Source organism: Rhinatrema bivittatum, chromosome 6 (genome assembly GCF_901001135.1).
Source record: "Rhinatrema bivittatum chromosome 6, aRhiBiv1.1, whole genome shotgun sequence".
In the NCBI taxonomy this organism is placed as follows: Eukaryota; Metazoa; Chordata; class Amphibia; order Gymnophiona; family Rhinatrematidae; genus Rhinatrema; species Rhinatrema bivittatum.
The window spans coordinates 19,168,343-19,187,114 of NC_042620.1; the positions used below are offsets into that span (position 1 = coordinate 19,168,343).

The 18,772-nt window shown below is 45.1% G+C and overlaps 1 protein-coding gene across 1 annotated transcript in view; it reads right to left on the minus strand.

Moving 5' to 3' along the window:
* XRCC5 (X-ray repair cross complementing 5) overlaps positions 1–18,772 on the minus strand; it is a 203,631-nt gene that overhangs the window by 111,536 nt on the left and 73,323 nt on the right. The window contains exons 9-12 of the mRNA XM_029605119.1: positions 16,382–16,494; positions 13,985–14,047; positions 12,374–12,511; positions 9,386–9,476 (exon numbers count right to left, since the gene is read on the minus strand). Of these exons, the coding sequence (XP_029460979.1) occupies positions 9,386–9,476; positions 12,374–12,511; positions 13,985–14,047; positions 16,382–16,494 (405 nt within the window). The remainder of the gene's footprint in view (positions 1–9,385; positions 9,477–12,373; positions 12,512–13,984; positions 14,048–16,381; positions 16,495–18,772) is intronic.

Genomic DNA, 18,772 nt, shown 5'->3' on the forward strand with positions numbered 1-18,772 from the left:
TGCTGTATGCTGATCGTGTAATGCACAAGATCAGCATACAGCATCTACTGGCTGCACATGGTTTGAATGCCAGAAGGACAGCACACTAAGAGGAGTGGGAGAACGGGTTCCTTCCTCTTCTCTGCCAGTGGCGGGATCGGGTCCCACTGACGGCCTGCCTGGCCTGCTCCTCTACTTGGCCACCAGCGAGAATGGGTCCGCTGACAGCTTGCCTGGCCTGCTCCTCTTCTCAGCTACTAGCGAGATAAGAGTCCACTGACTGCCTTCCCAGGCCTGCGCTTCTCTTCTCAGCTGTCAGCGGGATTGGGTCTGCCGATGGCCTCCAGGGTCTGCTCTTCTCGGATGCTGGCAGGATCAGGTCTACTAGCGACCTCCTGGCCCTGCTCCGCTTCTCGGCCACCGGAGAGATGGGGTGTACTGGCAGCCTTTTGGACCTCTTCCTCGTCTCTGTCGCCACTCCCCTGGGATGTGCACACTGCAGCCCTGCAACAGGGCCTCTCTTCTTGGGTCATCAGGCAGTTGGTGGTACAAGGCACACCCCGTTTTAAAGTTGGTGCCGTGCACCACTGTACACTATGGATGCTATGCCCATGTTGAGGGCAATCCTGAGCCTCCCTGAGGAGCTTGCAGCTCCCTTTGCAAGGGAAACCTTTGACAGTTGCGGTAAAAAGGTTTATCACAGGGCACCAGGAAAGACAGACTTCCAGGATAAGCGCCATTTCAGTGTCCCATTTCTTTGGGTAAAGGCGAGGATCGGGGAATTCTTTTACAACAGTTACTAATTCCTTTTTTGTCCATGGAACTGGGACCGCCTGGGTGCCACCAGAACCATCTGGAACTACCCTCATGGGATACATTCCCTCTGCCCCATCCGGTCCAGGGCTTCCCTCGACCTTCCCTTGTTTGGTTGCTCCTGACCTGAGAACCATCTTTCCTTCTTTCCTGGGGGGGGGTTTCTAAACTGGAGCTTTCGGTACTTGAACTGGGGCTGGCACAGTGCATGGAATGCGGGCAGGTACAAAGCACAGGCTCAGAGATTTCATTTCTGACTTTCCATGCCTATCTCCTTCCCCATCTCCTTTTCTCTTACAAGCACTATGAAAAGGGGGGGGGGGAGGGGGCGGTTGGAAAAAACATCCAATTACTTCCTCCCTTGTGTTTCAGGAAGAAGATTCTATTGATGTAACAAAATAATCCCCTTTCCTGCAGCTTGAGGTCTTGTTCTTCCAACACAGCTCTTATGCGCTATCATATCTGTTTATGAAACTAATTCCTTGGCTCCCAGCCTATAAGCTATGAAAGACAAAATTGCATCTTGTTGGAACAGTAACTGCAGCACGTGGGTACTAACATGTTTACAAGTGTTCTGTGAAAATGTTGTTAAACCTCGAAGCAATTCCCAGAACCTAAATCCTTAGCCTCCCCCTAGTGGTGCCAAACAACGCTGGGATGCCAGCGTTTTCCATTTTCCAGTTATTTAAGGCTTTCATTTTTCAGGTAAACAGTTTTAGAGATTTGAAGAAATTACTCACGGCTCCCACAAGGACTTTGACGTAAAAGTCCGCGGGGCTCCACACTGAAGAAATAAAGCCGTCGTCAACTGCAGCAGCAGAGGATTCATCGGACTAAAGAACCAATCGCCAAATCAATGTCTGTGTGCGAGGTCGTGCAAGGTGAAGGCCCTTCTGGCTGTGATCACAGATGAGACATGGTGGAAAGTGTAGTTGGCCCGTTTCTTTCAGCTAATGTGTTTCTCGGCAGCAAAGCCGAAAGACAAACAACTGCAGATATGCCCTGTGTTTTATTCCTAGTAAGAATGGGCCAGGTCCCAGGGATACAGAGGAGGCCCCCACAGATACTGCTGTCCTTTAGATACGAGGGGCAGTGGTCAAAGAGCGTTGTGTGTCTGCCAAAGCTTTGTAAAGCAAATCCAAGATGATCTGAGATGGGGGTGGCGGGGGGTTTCTCTCAGACTTGCAAGTTAGGCGAGACCCTTCCCCTTTATTGAAAAGGCTGAGATAAACCGAACACGGGAACAAACCAACAGGAAACCATTTCGTGTGCAGGAACGACCACAACCCTCTCTCGTCTCAGTGAAAGTGCAGAATGGACCATAGAAAGAACTAAAAAGCTGCATCTGGTTTTCTTTTAAGCTGAAGTAGCACCCGGAGGGGTACAGAGTAAAAAGTGACTGGAGGAGGAGATACCTTCTTTTAGGAGTTGTTTCCCATGCTTATTCCGCTAGACTTATGGCTGAAACAAGAGAACCTCCTGGTGGGAATACCACTATAGTACTTCACTGTACCATAATCGCCTCTTTGAAGCGGGATTTATGAATCAGACATTTCAGATGTGGCGGTTGCATGGGATTACGTGCTGGGAGCATGTTTGGGACCTGACAGGACATCGCCCTTTCCAGGACATACAACTACGATTTAATTTGCCAGACAACGCTCTATCTGCTTACCTCCAACTACGCCATTTTGTCCTGAACTCTTTAATAGGGACCCACTTACAGCAAGGTGCCTCTCACTTTGAATCAATCTGTAGGAGAGTGACCAGATTGTAATCTAAAATACATACTATCCTGAATGAGGCGCCCTCACAAAAAGGCCTGGGAAGAGGACTTGCATAAGGTTTTTCCCCAGAAGGAATGGGAAGAGATTTATAGCTACATGGGTTGGGGGGGGGGGGCTTATCTCAGTGGCCCTTAAAGAAAATAGTTCTAAGGTCTTATACCGATGGCATCTATAACCTCTCAGACTTCATACTCTAATAGATGCTGGAGAGGTTGTTCCGGGACTGACTCCCTCTTTCGTATGTGGTGGGACTGTGCATCTATAAAGATATTATGGAAGGATATAACAGACTGGCTTGGAGAGGCTTTGGTGAGTAATCTTATTATTAAGGGAGCTGACCAGATAAATAACTTGGCTAGATATATATTTATTGCCACTAGAAGTGAAATAACACGAAAATGGAAATCTCCACAACCACCTACTCTTTTAGATGTCCAACCAAAGGCCGGGAAAATATGCGCTCTATCAGAGATTCCAGCTTATAAAAATAAATCCCTGCATAAGTTTGATAAAGTCTGGATGGCCTACAAGAATTAGATACTGAAACACAGCATGGAGGCGGTCCAGAGAAGGGCGACCAAAAAGGTGGAAGGTCTTCATAAAACGACTTATAAGGAGAGATTGAAAAACCTAAATATGCATACCCTGGAGGAGAGGAGGAGCAGGGGTGATATGATACAGACCTTCAGATACTTGAAAGGTTTTAATGATTCATGGTCAACAACAAACCTTTTCCGTTGGAAAAAAAAAATCAGTAGAACCAGGGGTTACGATTTGAAGCTCCAGGGAGGAAGACTCAGAACCAATGTCAGGAAGTATTTCTTCACGGAGAGGGTGGTGGATGCCTGGAATGCCCTTCCGGAGGAAGTGGTGAAGGCTAAAACTGGGAAGGATTTCAAAGGGGCATGGGATAAACACTGTTGATCCATAAAGGCTAGAGGATGGGAATGAAGAGAAGAGCCATGGGGGTGGCTTGCTGGAATGGAGGCTACTATCTGGTGATTACTACCCATACTCAATAAGCCTTCACATGGTTAATGCAACTCCAACATTGCTCTCTGCTTCAATGGCAAGGGGAAATGTGGAAAAGAGGATTTGATTCAGACAACAACCAACAAGGATTGAACTATACAGTCTGGGTAAACAAACAAGCGTGGGGGTAGCTTGCTTATTGCGGCGGTTACTACCCTGATACTTCACTTTGAATGCATATACAGCGTTGCTCTCTGCTTAAACGGCAGGAGGAAATGTGGAAAAGAGGATTTACATTCAGACAACATCCAACAAGGCATTGATCTGTGCAGTCTGGGTACACAAGCTTCGGGGTAACTTGCTTGATGCAGCGGTTACTACCCTTAACCATTAAGCCTTATGATTCACCTTTGATGCAACTCCAACATTACTCTCTGCATCAATGGCAGGAAATCCAAATCAAACAGTTACCAACAAGGGCCCTGAACTTGGTGGTCGGTGAAACAGATAAGTATGGGAAAATAAGTGTGGGAGCTTGCGGGGCAGACTAGATGGGCCGTTTGGTCTTTTTCTGCCATCATTTCTATGTATCTATGTAAACACTAAAAGCTGACAACAGTTTTCTTTCACAAGAAATCGTCCAGGAAAACTAATGTGTTTGTACGTGATCACATAATTTGGTATGAAGTCCCAAGGCTAGGAGGGGCAGGGGAGGGGAGGGGGGAGTGGGATGAGGTCTGTGGAAAATGTTGTATTCTGAGTACTTTGTTAATAACACTCATGTGCCTTTGTACTGTAAGGTTAGTCGGCTGACATCAACTGCTGGTACCAATCTAGGACAACAGGACGGTCGGTCCCTTGTAGTAACATATGTAATGGTGACATGCACCCAATGTCAGATTCTGAGTTACTTATTTGATTGAGATTACTCTGTTGGTACATGTTTGTGAGATGCCCAATAAAAAATTTAAATTACAAAAAAGAAGTTGTTTCCTGCACAGTCTCAGGCCTTGCTTCCATCTGTCATGAACCCAGTTTGTCCTTTAACTCCTTGGTGAGCCCCACAGGGACTGGAACACAGCCAGGAACTAAATAAATGCTCTCTGAGCATGGGCTGCACGCTTATTTCTGGGAAAGACTTTCAGCTGAAGAGCTGCTTTCTTCTTCTGTGGGTGCCGTGGGCCGCACTTCAGTGCTGTCCAGATAGAGATGACCTGGGAAACCAGCGGATTTTCAAGCGGCTCGTTAAAAATAATTATTTGTATTTGTCTCCAGACACTCACATGCATCTTATGACGATGACAGACCTTAAGAATGCATCAGAGTCATCTCTTCCCTCTATAAGGAAACACCTTTAAAACTTCTGCACTATGTGCAAGGGTGGAGCACTAAACTATGCTCATCGCATACCGAGGCAGTCACAGAACCAGGGCTCGGCCTTGCCAGGCTTTATAACCTTTGCTGAAAGAACCGGGTAGACGGAAAAAGGGAAGTAGCACTTTACACACAAAATAATATTAAAGCAAGAGAAATGCAGGGGGATAAAAGGAGAGGGGAAGGAGCTGGAGGTTGTCTTGGAAACTGGAGACAGAACTTCCATCCACCTTGACGTGACCTCCAGCAACTCTGGCAAAGACATACGAAAGACTGCAATGAAGGGACAGGTGCTGCTGGCGGGAAATTGGGATCTGCTGGAAGTCGATTGGGACAGGACGTTTGTAAAGTTAGAAATAAAGAAGATTTTGGATGTCAGGGGCAGCCTTCAGACAGAGCTAACGAGCGAGGTTGTGATACTGACCGGGTGCTTACAAATAGAGAAAGTGTTTCTAATGTCCGAGTAAGTGCTCATCTGAACTCCAGTGATCATCAGATGGCATGGTTTAATATAAAAGCCAACGTAAAGAAGAGTCATATAAAAGTGGAGTCAAAGGACTGGATTTCAGGAGGGTTTAAAAAGAGTTATCCAGCTAAGTGCAGGACTTATCAGACTAAGTAGTTAGCCAGCTACAAACTTAGCTGGACATATCAGAGGCAGTCCAGGGCTCAGGGAACTAATACCACTATTTTGGCTGGATAACCTAAATTTAGCCAGCTAGCTTCAAGATAGCTGGGTAGATTGTGCACTGTTCAGTATCCAGTACAAGTTAGCCAGTTAAGTTTATCCGGCTAACGTAGCTGGACACCCCGCAGCTGAACATCAACTCCTTTGTGAAAACTGAAGAACGTATGAAGGAGGGACTGGTAAGGGGGCAAGTTCTTTGTGAAGTAGAACAGTGGGCTAAGCTAAAACGAGGGCAACCAATTTTTCTGTTAGGAAAATAAATATTTTTTACAAAATAGCTGAAAAAAGTCATAAGAACATAAATTACCATATTGGGTCAGACCATCAAGCCCAGCATCCTGTTTCCAACAGAGGCCAAACCAGGCCACAAGAACCTGGCAATTACCCAAACACTAAGAAGATCCCATGCTACTGATGCCAGTAATAGCAGTGGCTATTCCCTAAGTAAAATTGATCAATAGCCGTTAATGGACTTCTCCTCCAAGAACTTATCCAAACTTTTTTGAACCCAGCTACACTAGGGCAAAAACATTAGTACTGCAAAGGTAGAAGGTTTCTCAGAACCTGGAACACAGAAGAAATACCTGGAATAGTTTAAAGAGGCAGGGAAGGTAACTCGGACGGTGAGAGCGGAAGAAAAGAGAGCCATAAAGGTAACGTGAAGTGTGAAGTCTTTTTTCAGTACATAGTGAATGGAAAGACAGAGGAAAGGTTTTAAGACTAAGAGCAGAAAAGGACAAATGTACACTGAGGAATAGGAAGAAACACTCAAATACTTTTGTTTGGTGTTCACTAAAGAAGGGTCTAGAGAAGAACCTCCGATGGTTGGTAAGGGTACGTACAGTAGAGGGGTAAAAGCCACACCAGTTACGGAACAGAGTTTGTGTGGAACTAGAAAAAAAAACCAGAAAATGGGGCTGGATGGGATGCATGCGAGGATATTAAGGGTGCTCGGAGAGCTTCTGGCAGGTGTGCTGAAGGATCTGTTCAATGGATGTCCCTTTTGATAAAAGTGGAACAGAACGTAACTAGGAAACTCCAGGCCCGACTGTCTACTGAAAGAAAGGATAAAGAAGTTTCTAGAATCCAGCTTGATGTAGGACCGGAGGCAGCATGGTTTCACCAGAAGGAGACTGTGTCAAACAAATCCCTGGTTACATGACAAGAAAATTATACTGAGAGGGAGCACCAAGGGTGAAATAAGGATGTCAACAAAATGTACACCCTGGAGAATTATGCAATGTATTTGTATCCCATGCCCTCCAACGTCTGGAGCAGGTTACATACAATAAAATACATAAAACCAATCAAAGTCAGACAAATCTAACAAAGAGGGATGAAGCAATACTTGTAAATATACCTATACAACCTGCGGCAAAATACAGCACTCAATGAGAGGAGCTCAGCAGAAACAGAATAAGAAAGTAGAGCCAGGTAGCTGCTAGACAAGCTGCTTTAAAAAAAAAAAATAAAAAAAAATGATGTTTTCAGTGCTTTTTAAAATTCCTTCGTCTCAGCCCCCACACATCCAGCAGGTACACCGGAGATTGTCTAAGATTTGCTCCTTGAATAAACTCACCGCCATTAGACGTCAACAGGTGAAGAACTTTACGGACCACTGGGAACCGTGGGAAGCTTGGCAAACTCAACATCTCACTCACACATCAGCATTAGGTTAGGGAAGGGAGGGAAGGGGGGTTGGGGGTCCACGGAAATAATGACAAACTTGTGTTCTGGTCTTAATGAGGAGCAAGCTTTCTTGTACATTGTAATGTTTTACTTTTATGTACGGTTGTTTACAATGTTGTATATTGTGTTGTATAATGAGATATTTTGTCCTACACTGTAAACATAACACTGTTTTTTTAAATTATAAATAAAAATAAATAAAAATAAAAAATTCCTTAGTCTCTTTCAGAGAAAGTGGGAGGGAACGCCACAGTACTGGTCCTGCTATTGAGAAGGTCCAGACAAGCAGGCCGGAGGGAAGGAACGTCCAATCAGAACTGCATGTGCCCATCTAATTTGGAAGAGCGTGCATAATTGGGCTAATCTGCATTATTCTCACAGTCCCAGTCTGCATCTCAAAGGGCAGCTCACAGCAAAAGAAAGTCTCCAGCATTACCTCTCAGAAGCAGGAAGGGGGAGCAGGTCTGGATTAGCGGGGCAATAAGAACAATGAAAGGCAGACACCGACTGGCATCACAGCTGCTGGCTCCAAGATAAACTCTTCTTCTCCCCCAGGCACTGAAGGGGAGGATGAGGAAGAAGAGAGCATGCTTGAAGGAGAAGGTAGGTAGCACCCCAGATCAATCACTGTCCCTAATCTGCCCCGCTGATCCTCTTCTGTTCTGAAGGGATACAGATGTGCCCCATCCAGGAAAGAGACCCATGGCAAAGATGCCCGATGATCTCAATGAAACAAAATAGTATGATAAGGCGGTAGCAAGAACTAAAGCTGGGTGAATAAACCAGGCAAAAACAAAAATAAATAATGCCTCCTCCGTAGAGGTCACTGTGAGTCCTCGCCTAGAATGCAGAGTCCACTTCTGAAGGCCGCACCTCCAGAAAGCTCAGACAGGAGATGAAACAAAAGGACCTACATGGGTATACCCTAGAAGTCAGGGTGAAGGCACTCTGCAGTAAGGTTATGATAAATGCACCTGTGACGGATGTATCTCACAGCAATGGAGGAGCAGAGAGGCAGCATAAAGGCAAGTCACAATATTTCATTATTCTTAAATATTATATTACATTACCTGCAAGACAAAGTCAGTATGGAAAGTAATGCCCTGAAAGAGCCTAGTGCTGCAAACTCCCAGGAGAAAAGGTCCTCAGATATAGCAAAGTTTAGCTGCAGGCTCCTTTTATACATTGAAAGGATTTGCATATTATTGATAAAGGAATTTGCATTTAACCACTTTGAGAAATGCTTAACTGTAGTAACCCACTTAAAGGAATGCTTTGCTAATCACTGGTGTATAGCCTGGAGGTGTAATCGACCTGAGAGTCTTGCTGGTATGGTAATTTATGGAGAGAGAGAGAGAGAGAGAGAGAGAGAGCGCTACGGGTTATCTTATTTGCTGTCCTGAATAAAAAGGCTCTCTCTTCTAACTGCTGGTATTTAGCCTTTTCCTGCAGACCATGACGACACGGGAAAGATACAGGATACAATAAAAAGTTAAATACCTCAAAGCTATAACAAATGCATAGGAAGCAAATCTTTTCCAGAGGAAAGAATATTCTAAAAGAAGAAGTTAACGGTAGGAGGCCCCAAGGCCTCAGGAGTAACATCAGGAAAACTCTCTTCCTGGAAAGAGTGGTGAATGCCTAACGTGGGCGTGGAGAAAAAATAAACAGTGAAAGAATGCAAGAAAGCCTAAGAGAGGCACAGAGGATGATTAGGAAGGAGTGAGAAAAAAAGAAAAGCCAGAGATCAAATGGATTTTATGGCACTGCATCAGGAACGAGAGTGGGCAGGCTCGATGGGCCTCATGATCTGGATCTTCCATCACGCTGTGCTTCTACAGATGCTTTTATTACATGGGTTGTTTGTTTTTTGGGGGGGGGGTTTGCACCTACAGCAGCAATTCATCTTAGCCAGAAATGGATTTTAGCCAATCAGGAAGCATTTTTGGTCACTGGTATTTCAATATCCTCCATTTCCTCCTCATGCTGCCGCCTTCACCCCCCCCAGTCCCCCAGCACCTCACATCTGAAAAGATCAACAACAGTGGGGGCTTAACACCGGGAGTGTGCGACACCAACTCACCTGTGGGGATAACTTTTTTATTGTTTTTCAATGAGGCAAACAGGTACTGCCTTAAATCTTCCATGTAGGGAAGCTGCACGTACAGCAGATACTGTGAAGAGACAATAAAACAAGGAGCTGTCTGAACATTTCACCAGGCCTCGTTTTCTTCTTTGGTACAGAAATTTGCCATTTAGCTGGGACAACGTTTGCTACATTAAACATTAGAGAGGTTTTTCCTCTATAATAAACCAGGCAAGAAATGGAACCAGCGGTGAGCACAGGGATCAACCAATGGCAAGGAAGCTCTCAAAATGCTAGATGTCAACCAATGGTAGGGCAATTTTAAAAATGCTCGGTGACATCACAGTGCGCTCTGACGTCACTGAGATTTTTAACTGGCCTGAACCAGTTTCCTTCCCTACAGTAAAGAAAATCAGTGTCGGGGCATCCCTTATCTTCCTATGAGCACCCTACAATCAGCACAGTAGGACCTGGCACAGATCCCTGGCCCTGCAAAAATGATTGAATGTTTATTTTACTTATTTGAAAAAGTCTTATTACCCGAATGTTCCACTGGATGGTCAAAGCAGCTTACAAAAATATATACAGAACAGTAAAAGCAACAATACATAATATTAAAACAAGAGGCAAGGAGTCTTTAGTTTTCAAAGAACTTCCTTTTGGAATTCTTTGAAATTAGAGATTTGCACGGAGCCAAAATTACCTTCGATTCCATAAAGCCTTGGCGATGTTATTTAATTTAGAATGAACTATTAGCTTCTTCTTACTCACTTTACTGCTTTGCTTTTTATATGTATTGCTGTATGGCAATTTGTGTGTTTGTATTTTATTGGCTTTATCTTATCTGGTTTTCTGTTCTCGGTTTTGTATTTATGCTCTTTTGACTGTGTTAGTTTATTGTGACTGCTTTAATTTCTGTGAAAAGGTGGTATATTAAACCAATAAATTAAACTAAAAATTGGAGTCACGGTCACTGGGTCTTCTACTCCTTGTGTAACAGGAATCCGCATGAAAGTGGATGACTGCTTCAAAAGGTTGTTGGGGAGGTGGATTAACCCACAGACACGACAATTTTATAAGTCTAGTTTCTCTACAGGGCACTAAAGCGAAAATGAGATGTCAACCATTTAGGAGGATCTCCTCTGACTGTGCAGCAGGCAGAGCAACAGCCACTCACGTGATGCACAATTTTAACCATCTGGCACAAGGCCATTACTCTACAAATTCTCTAGCTAGCCCCATTACACAGCTGGTGACAAAAAGCAGACCGGCCTAGGCACTGAACGAAGTCATCTGCGACATGCCCAGCAGCTGTTCTCTGGAAAACTGCAGGAGTTTCAAATGAAGAATGTGGAAATAAACATTTTTTTACATCCTCTCAGCTTTATGCAAGGTGAGACCTAGTGGGCAAACGCATTTCAAAATGATTTCCCATAATGAGTTACCAATTACTCATGCACACACTGCTTTTGAGGGCCTTATGAATGACACATGTGGAGGAGACGCTATAATTAGGTAAGATATATATATATATATATATATATATATAATATATACAAACGGCCTTTTACAATTGTTTATTATTGTGTGGGTACTTAGAACATACAATCCTGAAATATTGTGTGCGCAATGCACTTTATATAGAACAATTATTGTGCAATAAACCTACTACATTTCTTGCATGTATTGAAACCAGCACGTTCAATGAGAAGGATACAAGTAGAGTAACATTCAAATAAAGGATACTTTGCAAGTAACGAGGCATATAAAAAGCACTTTCAATGAGAAGGATACATTTAAAGCACAGTTCAAAAAAAGGATACTTTGTAAGTCCTTAGCGGGTTTCCTTCTCATTCGGGCCGATGCAGTATGCTGCGCATTAGCCCGTGTTTGGCCGTGCGTTTTCAACGCGCTATTTTTATCCCTTATACAGTAAGGGGTAACAGCGCGTGGAAACTAATAGCGCCCGCAACATGCAAATGCATGTTCATGAGCCTATTAGTTGGTCCCGCGCGATCCGGAAAGTAAAATGTGCAGCCAAGCCGCACATTTTACTCTCAGAAATTAACGCCTGCCTTTGGCAGGCGTTAATTTCGGCCGGCACAGGGGAAGTGTACAGAAAAGCAGAGAAAACTGCTTTTCTGTACACCCTCTGACTTAATATCATAGCGATATTAAGTCGGAGGCCCCAAAAATAAAAAATAAAAAAAATCTTCTAAAAAAAAAAAAAAAGAAAAGAAATCAGCCCACGGCTTGGAAGATGGACGCTCAATTTTGCCGGCATCCGTTTTCCGAACCCATGGCTGTCAGCGACAGACGCTTGTAAAATTAAGCGTTGGCTGTCAAACCCGCTGACGGCCGCAGCTTCTGTCAATAAGGAGGCGCTAGGGACGAGCTAGTGTCCCTAGCGCCTCCTTATTACCGCGGGCCCTCATTTGAATAGAAAATCGCGCGTCCTTGAAAGTGGCTTAGGCGCGCGTCGGGAGAGCGGGTGCTCGCCTCTGAGCACCCGCTCTCCCGTGCCATTTTACTGTATCGGCCCGATCGAAAGTGCTTTATACTTTTACTTGCAAAGTATCCTTTATTTGAATGTTACTCTACTTGTATCCTTCTCATTGAAAGTGCTTTTTATGTGCCTCGTTACTTGCAAAGTATCCTTTATTTGAATGTTACTCTACTTGTAGACTTCTCATTGAAAGTGCTGGTTTCAATACATGCAAGAAATGTAGTAGGCTTATTGCACAATAATTGCTCTATATAAAGTGCACTCACAAACACACACAGAAATACTAGATGTCCCATCTAACGCGTCCTAACATTTGTATCTAGGACTGTCTTTCTAGAAAGCCCCCAGAGGACAAAACTTTTTTTTTTTTTCCTGTGTGTCCTTTTGAAGTAACGGCCACAGTGGCGCGATTGGACCGAGCTAAGTGGCACAATCACCAGTGATTCTGCTCCAGCAAAAACCCGAGCCGCCAACAGTACCTCGTACTTCTCCTTGATGCAAGGAAAGGCCGCACCAACTTGAGGGTTGGATCGCTTATCATAAGCGTATCGCACGATGGCCACCATGTCCATCTCATCCAAAGCCTGGACCAGGGCAGAGAACGCCACGGCTGCAGCCTGCCGAAGGAGGGAGAGAGAGAGAGAGAGAGAGAGAGAGTGAAAGAGCTGCAGCCAGCGAGGCAGAAAGCACTCACCACCTGTTATCAGCTAGCTCAGTGCTGCATGGCTGGCAGGTGAAGGAAAGGTTAACGGTCGGGCGGGGTATTTAATCAACCTACCTACAACACACGTCCGCTCCCACAGAGGAGCATTCTTATTATTAAACACACCCCAAAAAAAAAAAAAAAGGTTGCAAAAAATCGTGTTCCTCGTTTGCATTTGGATTTAAAATTACTCACTTTCCAAATCTGAGCTCAAGGGAAGTTACAATTCAGGTACAGTCAGGGTAGGTCCCTGCCCCAGAGAGGGCTTACAATCCAAGGGGCCTATTTATTAAAGGTCTGCTTCCATGTTGTGTCTCTGGGGAGAAATGCTTTTATCTGAGGCAAGAGAGGGTGAAGCGACTCCGTCCAAGCAGTGTCGGGGGAGGGGGAGGGGGGTAGGGGGCATCAGGAGCTGAAACCCTGGGCCTTCCCTGGTTCTCATCCCGCTGCATCAATCACGATTGCTATTCCTCCACTCGTACACTGCGGTGAAAGCTTCAGCCCAGAAGATGCCATCAACTCCTGGCCTTCAAAACCTTCCTGTTTCTCCAAGAGGATTCCTTGTGCAAGACAGGAAAATCCAGCGAGTTTGCTGAGGGAGCTTCCATTTTACCACCCAATCTCACCCCCAGGGCTGAAAAAATAACTAATGGAGGTTCTGTAAGGCCCTTTCCCCGTGTCCGAGCAGTCTCACTTGCCATTCCTGACATCAGGAGCCTGGCTGCATACTTCTGACATCCGAGGACCCTGCAGGGGACCAGTTGTTAGGAGAAAGCGTTGCGGCACGCTGCAGCCGGCTACTGATTTTCCCCCCTGCCGCATGGGTTCTCTCAGCAATGCTGGGACTCGTACGGGGGCTTGGCCAGGGTAAAGAATCGAATCAGTGCAAGACTAAAACATCAGCAGACCTGTACAATAAAATCTGTAGACATGAGTGCGACTTCACAGAACACCAAAGTGAACACTTTTTACTCTCAGATCTCATCAGGGGGTGGGGCCTCTCCTGTCCCTTACCAATCGGATTAGCTTCAGCTATTTTCCTTTTTTTTTTTGCCTAACTTCCTTCTGCAATGACCGGAGCCTATTCTTACATAAGCCTTCACCTTCACCTGCCTGAGCTTTTCCCCATCTTTAACCCCTTTCTGCTGGCCCAGCCACACAGCCCCGGCTTGGCAGCGTTGGCTGAGCTTCCCCCGTCAGAACACGTGCACTCGGGTCCCCCGTCCCCCCGCAGAGCTCCCAGCCCCTGCCAGCCCAGGAGCAGAAGCCAGTCCTAGGGACGAGGCCCAGATCAGACTGCCGCTAGCCTATCCAGCCGAGGCCCCCCCCCGCCCCCCCCCCTAAATTCAGTCCGACGAGACGACAAAATATCGTTCCAAAGTCTGACCTCATCCTCCTTTGCTGCAAAGATCTTCAAGACCTGGTTTCCCATGTAGTGACTCCTCCGGATCTAGAAAAGACGACAGGTAGCAGAGACAATGAGCACTGTCAGACAGAGACCATGGAAACATGCAGACCCCAATGCAGCACTCATTTTCCAAACATGGACCCTGGGCTCGGTCCTTTCAAACCCGGGGAAGTATTCCCTTACCTTTATTTTTCACCATAAGGAAATCGTTGAGATATGTTTTATATGCATGTAAAAATGTGATGAATCTTCATGAGACGGATGATTAAATTATTGGGCCTAAAGCAACCTCTCCCGTGTCCAATTCAACCTTTCCCTATAGGGGTATACATAGTACGAACTGGGCTGATAAAACCTTTTCCTGACTCTGTGCAGCATCTTCCGACAGTCGTTCTATGTCAGCGCACACCACCTATAAGAGTGACCATCGTGTGTCACCACAAAGAGAACCTGGCGCCAAGGCAGGAACTGGACTGCAAAATAGATTCATTTTTAAAATGCGCACTTTGGTTTCCTGTAACCAGGAAGGAGAGGAAAACCCTTAATGGCAGAGTCCAGACTACTTTGCCCCAAGCTAAGGAACGAAAAGTACCCAGACTGTGCTTGATTTCAGATTTCTAACTTTTGTAAAGACGGTGCGGTCTGGGACAGAGGGCATGGAAAACATGAAAGAAAACCAAGCTTCATGTTTACGTAGTGGCAAACATCAGCAGCTACACGGCAGAATGCACCCCCACGGATGCACAACATTGCTCACTTCCTCCGCACAGCCCCAGCGTCGCACTCACAGCTACATTTACACTTCTGTCTGGCCCAGCAGGCCCAGGACCACGGGGGAGGAGGGGGGGGGGGGCTAGCTCTTGAACACTATACCCCGGAGAGGACGAAAAATATATTGGGTTTGGGTTTAAGTCAGTTTTTTCTTCCTACAGGTACTACAGAATAGTACAGTCCACTAGCACTCTTGGGGTTTGCAACAAGGACAATTCTCTGTGTTCCTTTCTTGCATCTCTAATTCATGTTCTGTGCAAGCTGGGGGTGGAAGGGGCCGCATGAAAGGAGCAGCGCTGAGTGGCAAGAAGGGTGCCACTCTCTCAGTCCTTTACTCCAGATCTCCTGACGCCTTCCAACGTAAGTCAGCAGGGGAGGAGGAGGAAGTGATTCATATTCCAGGACAGCGCGTCAGTCTTAATCAGGCTGCTTTGTTCTGCCCTCCCTTCCATCCCACGGTGCCTTTGCTTGATTACAGGCTATAATTATTTGGCATAGAGGGCTCCTCAGCCATTAAGATGCCATTCACAAAACGGTCCCCATTCGACTCATGCTATCGTCTCATTCTGCTCTACGAATATTCCTTCTTATATCTCATCGCATTTAGAAACAGCAGCAAAACCTGAACACACCTTGGAATTGATTTCCCAGATACCAGTGGAAGGATTTCAAACTAAGCCCCTGTGTAAATCTGCCAGCCATGCAGCCAGAACCATTCTTCATTTGTCAGCAGTGTAAGCACGCAGATTCTGGCAGTCCCACATCAGTCCGCCTCTGCTAAATTCATATTAGGTGCTACTACCCAAGAAAGATCTAAGCATCATAGTGGATAACACATTGAAATCGTCGGTTCAGTGTGCTGCGGCAGTCAAAAAAGGAAACAGAATGTTGGGAATTATTAGAAAGGGAATGGTGAATAAAACGGAAAATGTCATAATGCCTCTGTATCGCTCCATGGTGAGACCGCACCTTGAATACTGTGTACAATTCTGGACGCCGCATCTCAAAAAAGATATAGTTGTGATGGAGAAGGTACAGAGAAGGGCGACCAAAATGATAAGGGGAACGGAACAGCTCCCCTATGAGGAAAGACTAAAGAGGTTAGGACTTTTCAGCTTGGAGAAGAGACGACTGAGGGGGGATATGATAGAGGTGTTTAAAATCATGAGAGATCTAGAACGGGTAGATGTGAATCGGTTATTTACTCTCTCAGACAATAAAAGGACTAGGGGCACTCAACACATAATTAAGCTCTGGAATTCATTGCAAGAGGATGTGGTTAGTGAAGTTAGTGTAGCTGGGTTTAAAAAAGGTTTGGATAAGTTCATAAACTGCTATGACGGTAATTAATAAGCAGTAGTAGCTTGAGATCTATTTAATGTTTGGGTACTTGCCAGGTACTTGTGACTTGGATTGGCCACTGTTGGAAACAGGATGCTGGGCTTGATGGACCCTTGGGCTGACCCAGTCTTGTGTTTTTATGTTCTCCCCGTCTTCTCTCAAGTGCAGGGCGCTAACAGCAGAATATACGTTTGTTTCACCTTAAACAAATGAATCTCCTGGAAAGCTCCCACTCAGTGGGAGTGCCCTCTAAGCCAGCCCTACCTGAGATGACCTTGTGAATCCCAGGACAGCGAAGCACTTTCCATCATGTTTGTATTTCATCTGATCCTGGTCTATCTTGGAGAAAGGGACGATGTCACTGCCGTAGCGGTATCCTGGAGGAGGAGGAGGAAACATGCATCTGGTTAGCATGTGGAACGTAAGCCTCTGTATCAAATCTGCTGAATAAAGGGAGACAAATCTTCCCCATATCCCATCCATACAGAGCCATGTAGAGAATGGGAGACAGGGGGCAGGCCTTCTATTAATAAACCTTCCTATCCAGAGTCGGAGGGTGGAAGAGCATTGCAAATATGGTAGGCATACCACAAACCTAGACATGTTTCTCAGAGCTCCTTAGAGCTCAGATACAGAGGTTAATATTCATTTATATCCACAGACTACCTTCCTTGCAAAAAGCGTAACCCAAAACCGTTTACAATAAATAACTGAAATCACAATAATACAATATTAATATAACAAAATATAAGAACATAAGAAAATGCCATACTGGGTCAGACCAAGGGTCCATCAAGCCCAGCATCCTGTTTCCAACAGTGGCCAATCCAGGCCATAAGAACCTGGCAAGTACCCAAAAACTAAGTCTATTCCATGTTACCAATGCTAATGGCAGTGGCTATTCTCTAAGTGAACTTAATAGCAGGTAATGGACTTCTCCTCCAAGAACTTATCCAATCCTTTTTTACACACAGCTACACTAACTGCACTAACCATGTGATGTCCCCACTAACACCGGTTTATAAACGTTTTAAAATAAATAAATATATAAATATAAATACATGAACAACTGTCAAAGGTATTTTCTCCCTAATACTTTACAGTTCCAGTTGTCATGGGCCCTCTTGCTGGTTACAATATCCTAATTTTGTCCACAGGTACGGCACATGGCCCAGCCATGGCTTCACAGCCCCTGATTTATGTTAAAGAAGAATTTGGTTTTTGACTCAGCAGGGTAAAACAATACTAGCGGCAAACTGGCACTAAAATGCAGCCCTTTTAAATACAGGAGAAAATCCATTTAAAAACTAGTTTCTCGGATTTTTGTAGCTTAGAACAAATCAAAAGTACGTTCCCTAACTGCCCATCTGTGCCCAAGGCTCCCAGAGCAGCATCCTGGTAGGGCTGAGAGGAGAGTTTAAGGGCAGTCAGATGCTCGGCACCCTGAAAGCCTGAGAAAACGTTTTTGAGCCACGGCCTCCTTCTGCTAGCCCACAGCTCCACAGGGCTGCTGGCATGGCGGCAGGAGGAAGAAATGAAGAAGAATGCACGTCGCTGGAAACCGGAGAGATCCAACTGCAGCAGGTCTCAGCCATTTCCCTAAAGATTCAGTGTCCCCCTGAGATGTTCTGCGTTAGTCAAAATGCGCCGCCATTATTACGTCCCTGATGCACAACCACGCTTCTCTAACCAGTTTTTCTGAGCATCACTCAGCAAAAAAGAGCATTTGCTCTTTGCACAATACCTGCGCAACGCTATTTAACAGTTTTTTTTATACCGACATTAAAATGCACATCATATCGGTTTACATTATAACAATGAAAGAAATGGAAATGGAAAGTTACAATGAACACGGGAAGGGGTAACAGGACAAACAATATAGGGAGAAAAAGGAAAGGCAGAGGTGAGATTAAAAGTGTGGTATAAAAGAAAGGTAAAAAATTAATGGAACAAAACTATTTACAAAATGCAGCGGAAGGCATGACATTACATATTTACAGAATTCAGCAAAAAATTTGTTGGATTAAGGAAGGTTACATCCGTAGAGCGCGGGTGATCAGGCATGGGCGGGGGACGATGAGAAAATTAGTCTGGGAAGGCTTGGTGAAAAAGCCAAGTTTTTAGCATTTTTCGGAATTTTAAGGGGCATGGCTCAAGGCGGAGATGGAGGGGTAGGGTATTCCAGAGGGTGGGGCCCGCGATCGAGAAAGCACGATCTCTTGTGGCAGTAAGACGGGCTGTCTTAAGTGGGGGGATTTGCAGTGTGCATCTACGGTTCATCCTAGAAGGTCGGGAGGACTGGGAAGGTTTGAGTGGTTCATTTAGCCATGAGGAGTTTTGATTGTATATGGCTTTGTGTAAGATGGTATGGGTTTTGAAAAGAATATGGTATGAAATAGGGAGCCAGTGTAATTCCTTCAGGACAGGGGTTATGTGGTCAGATTTCCGAGCATTGCTAATCATCCTAGCTGTCGCATTTTGGAGCATCTGTAATGGTCTGATAGTGGATAGGGGAAGGCCAAGGTAGAGGGAGTTACAATAATCAAGTTTTGAAGATAGGGTAGCTTGAATGACAGTTTTGAGATCGTGTGTGTGGAGAAGGGGCTTGAGTATTTTTATGACCAAAAGTTTGTAAAATCCCGCTTTTAAGACTGA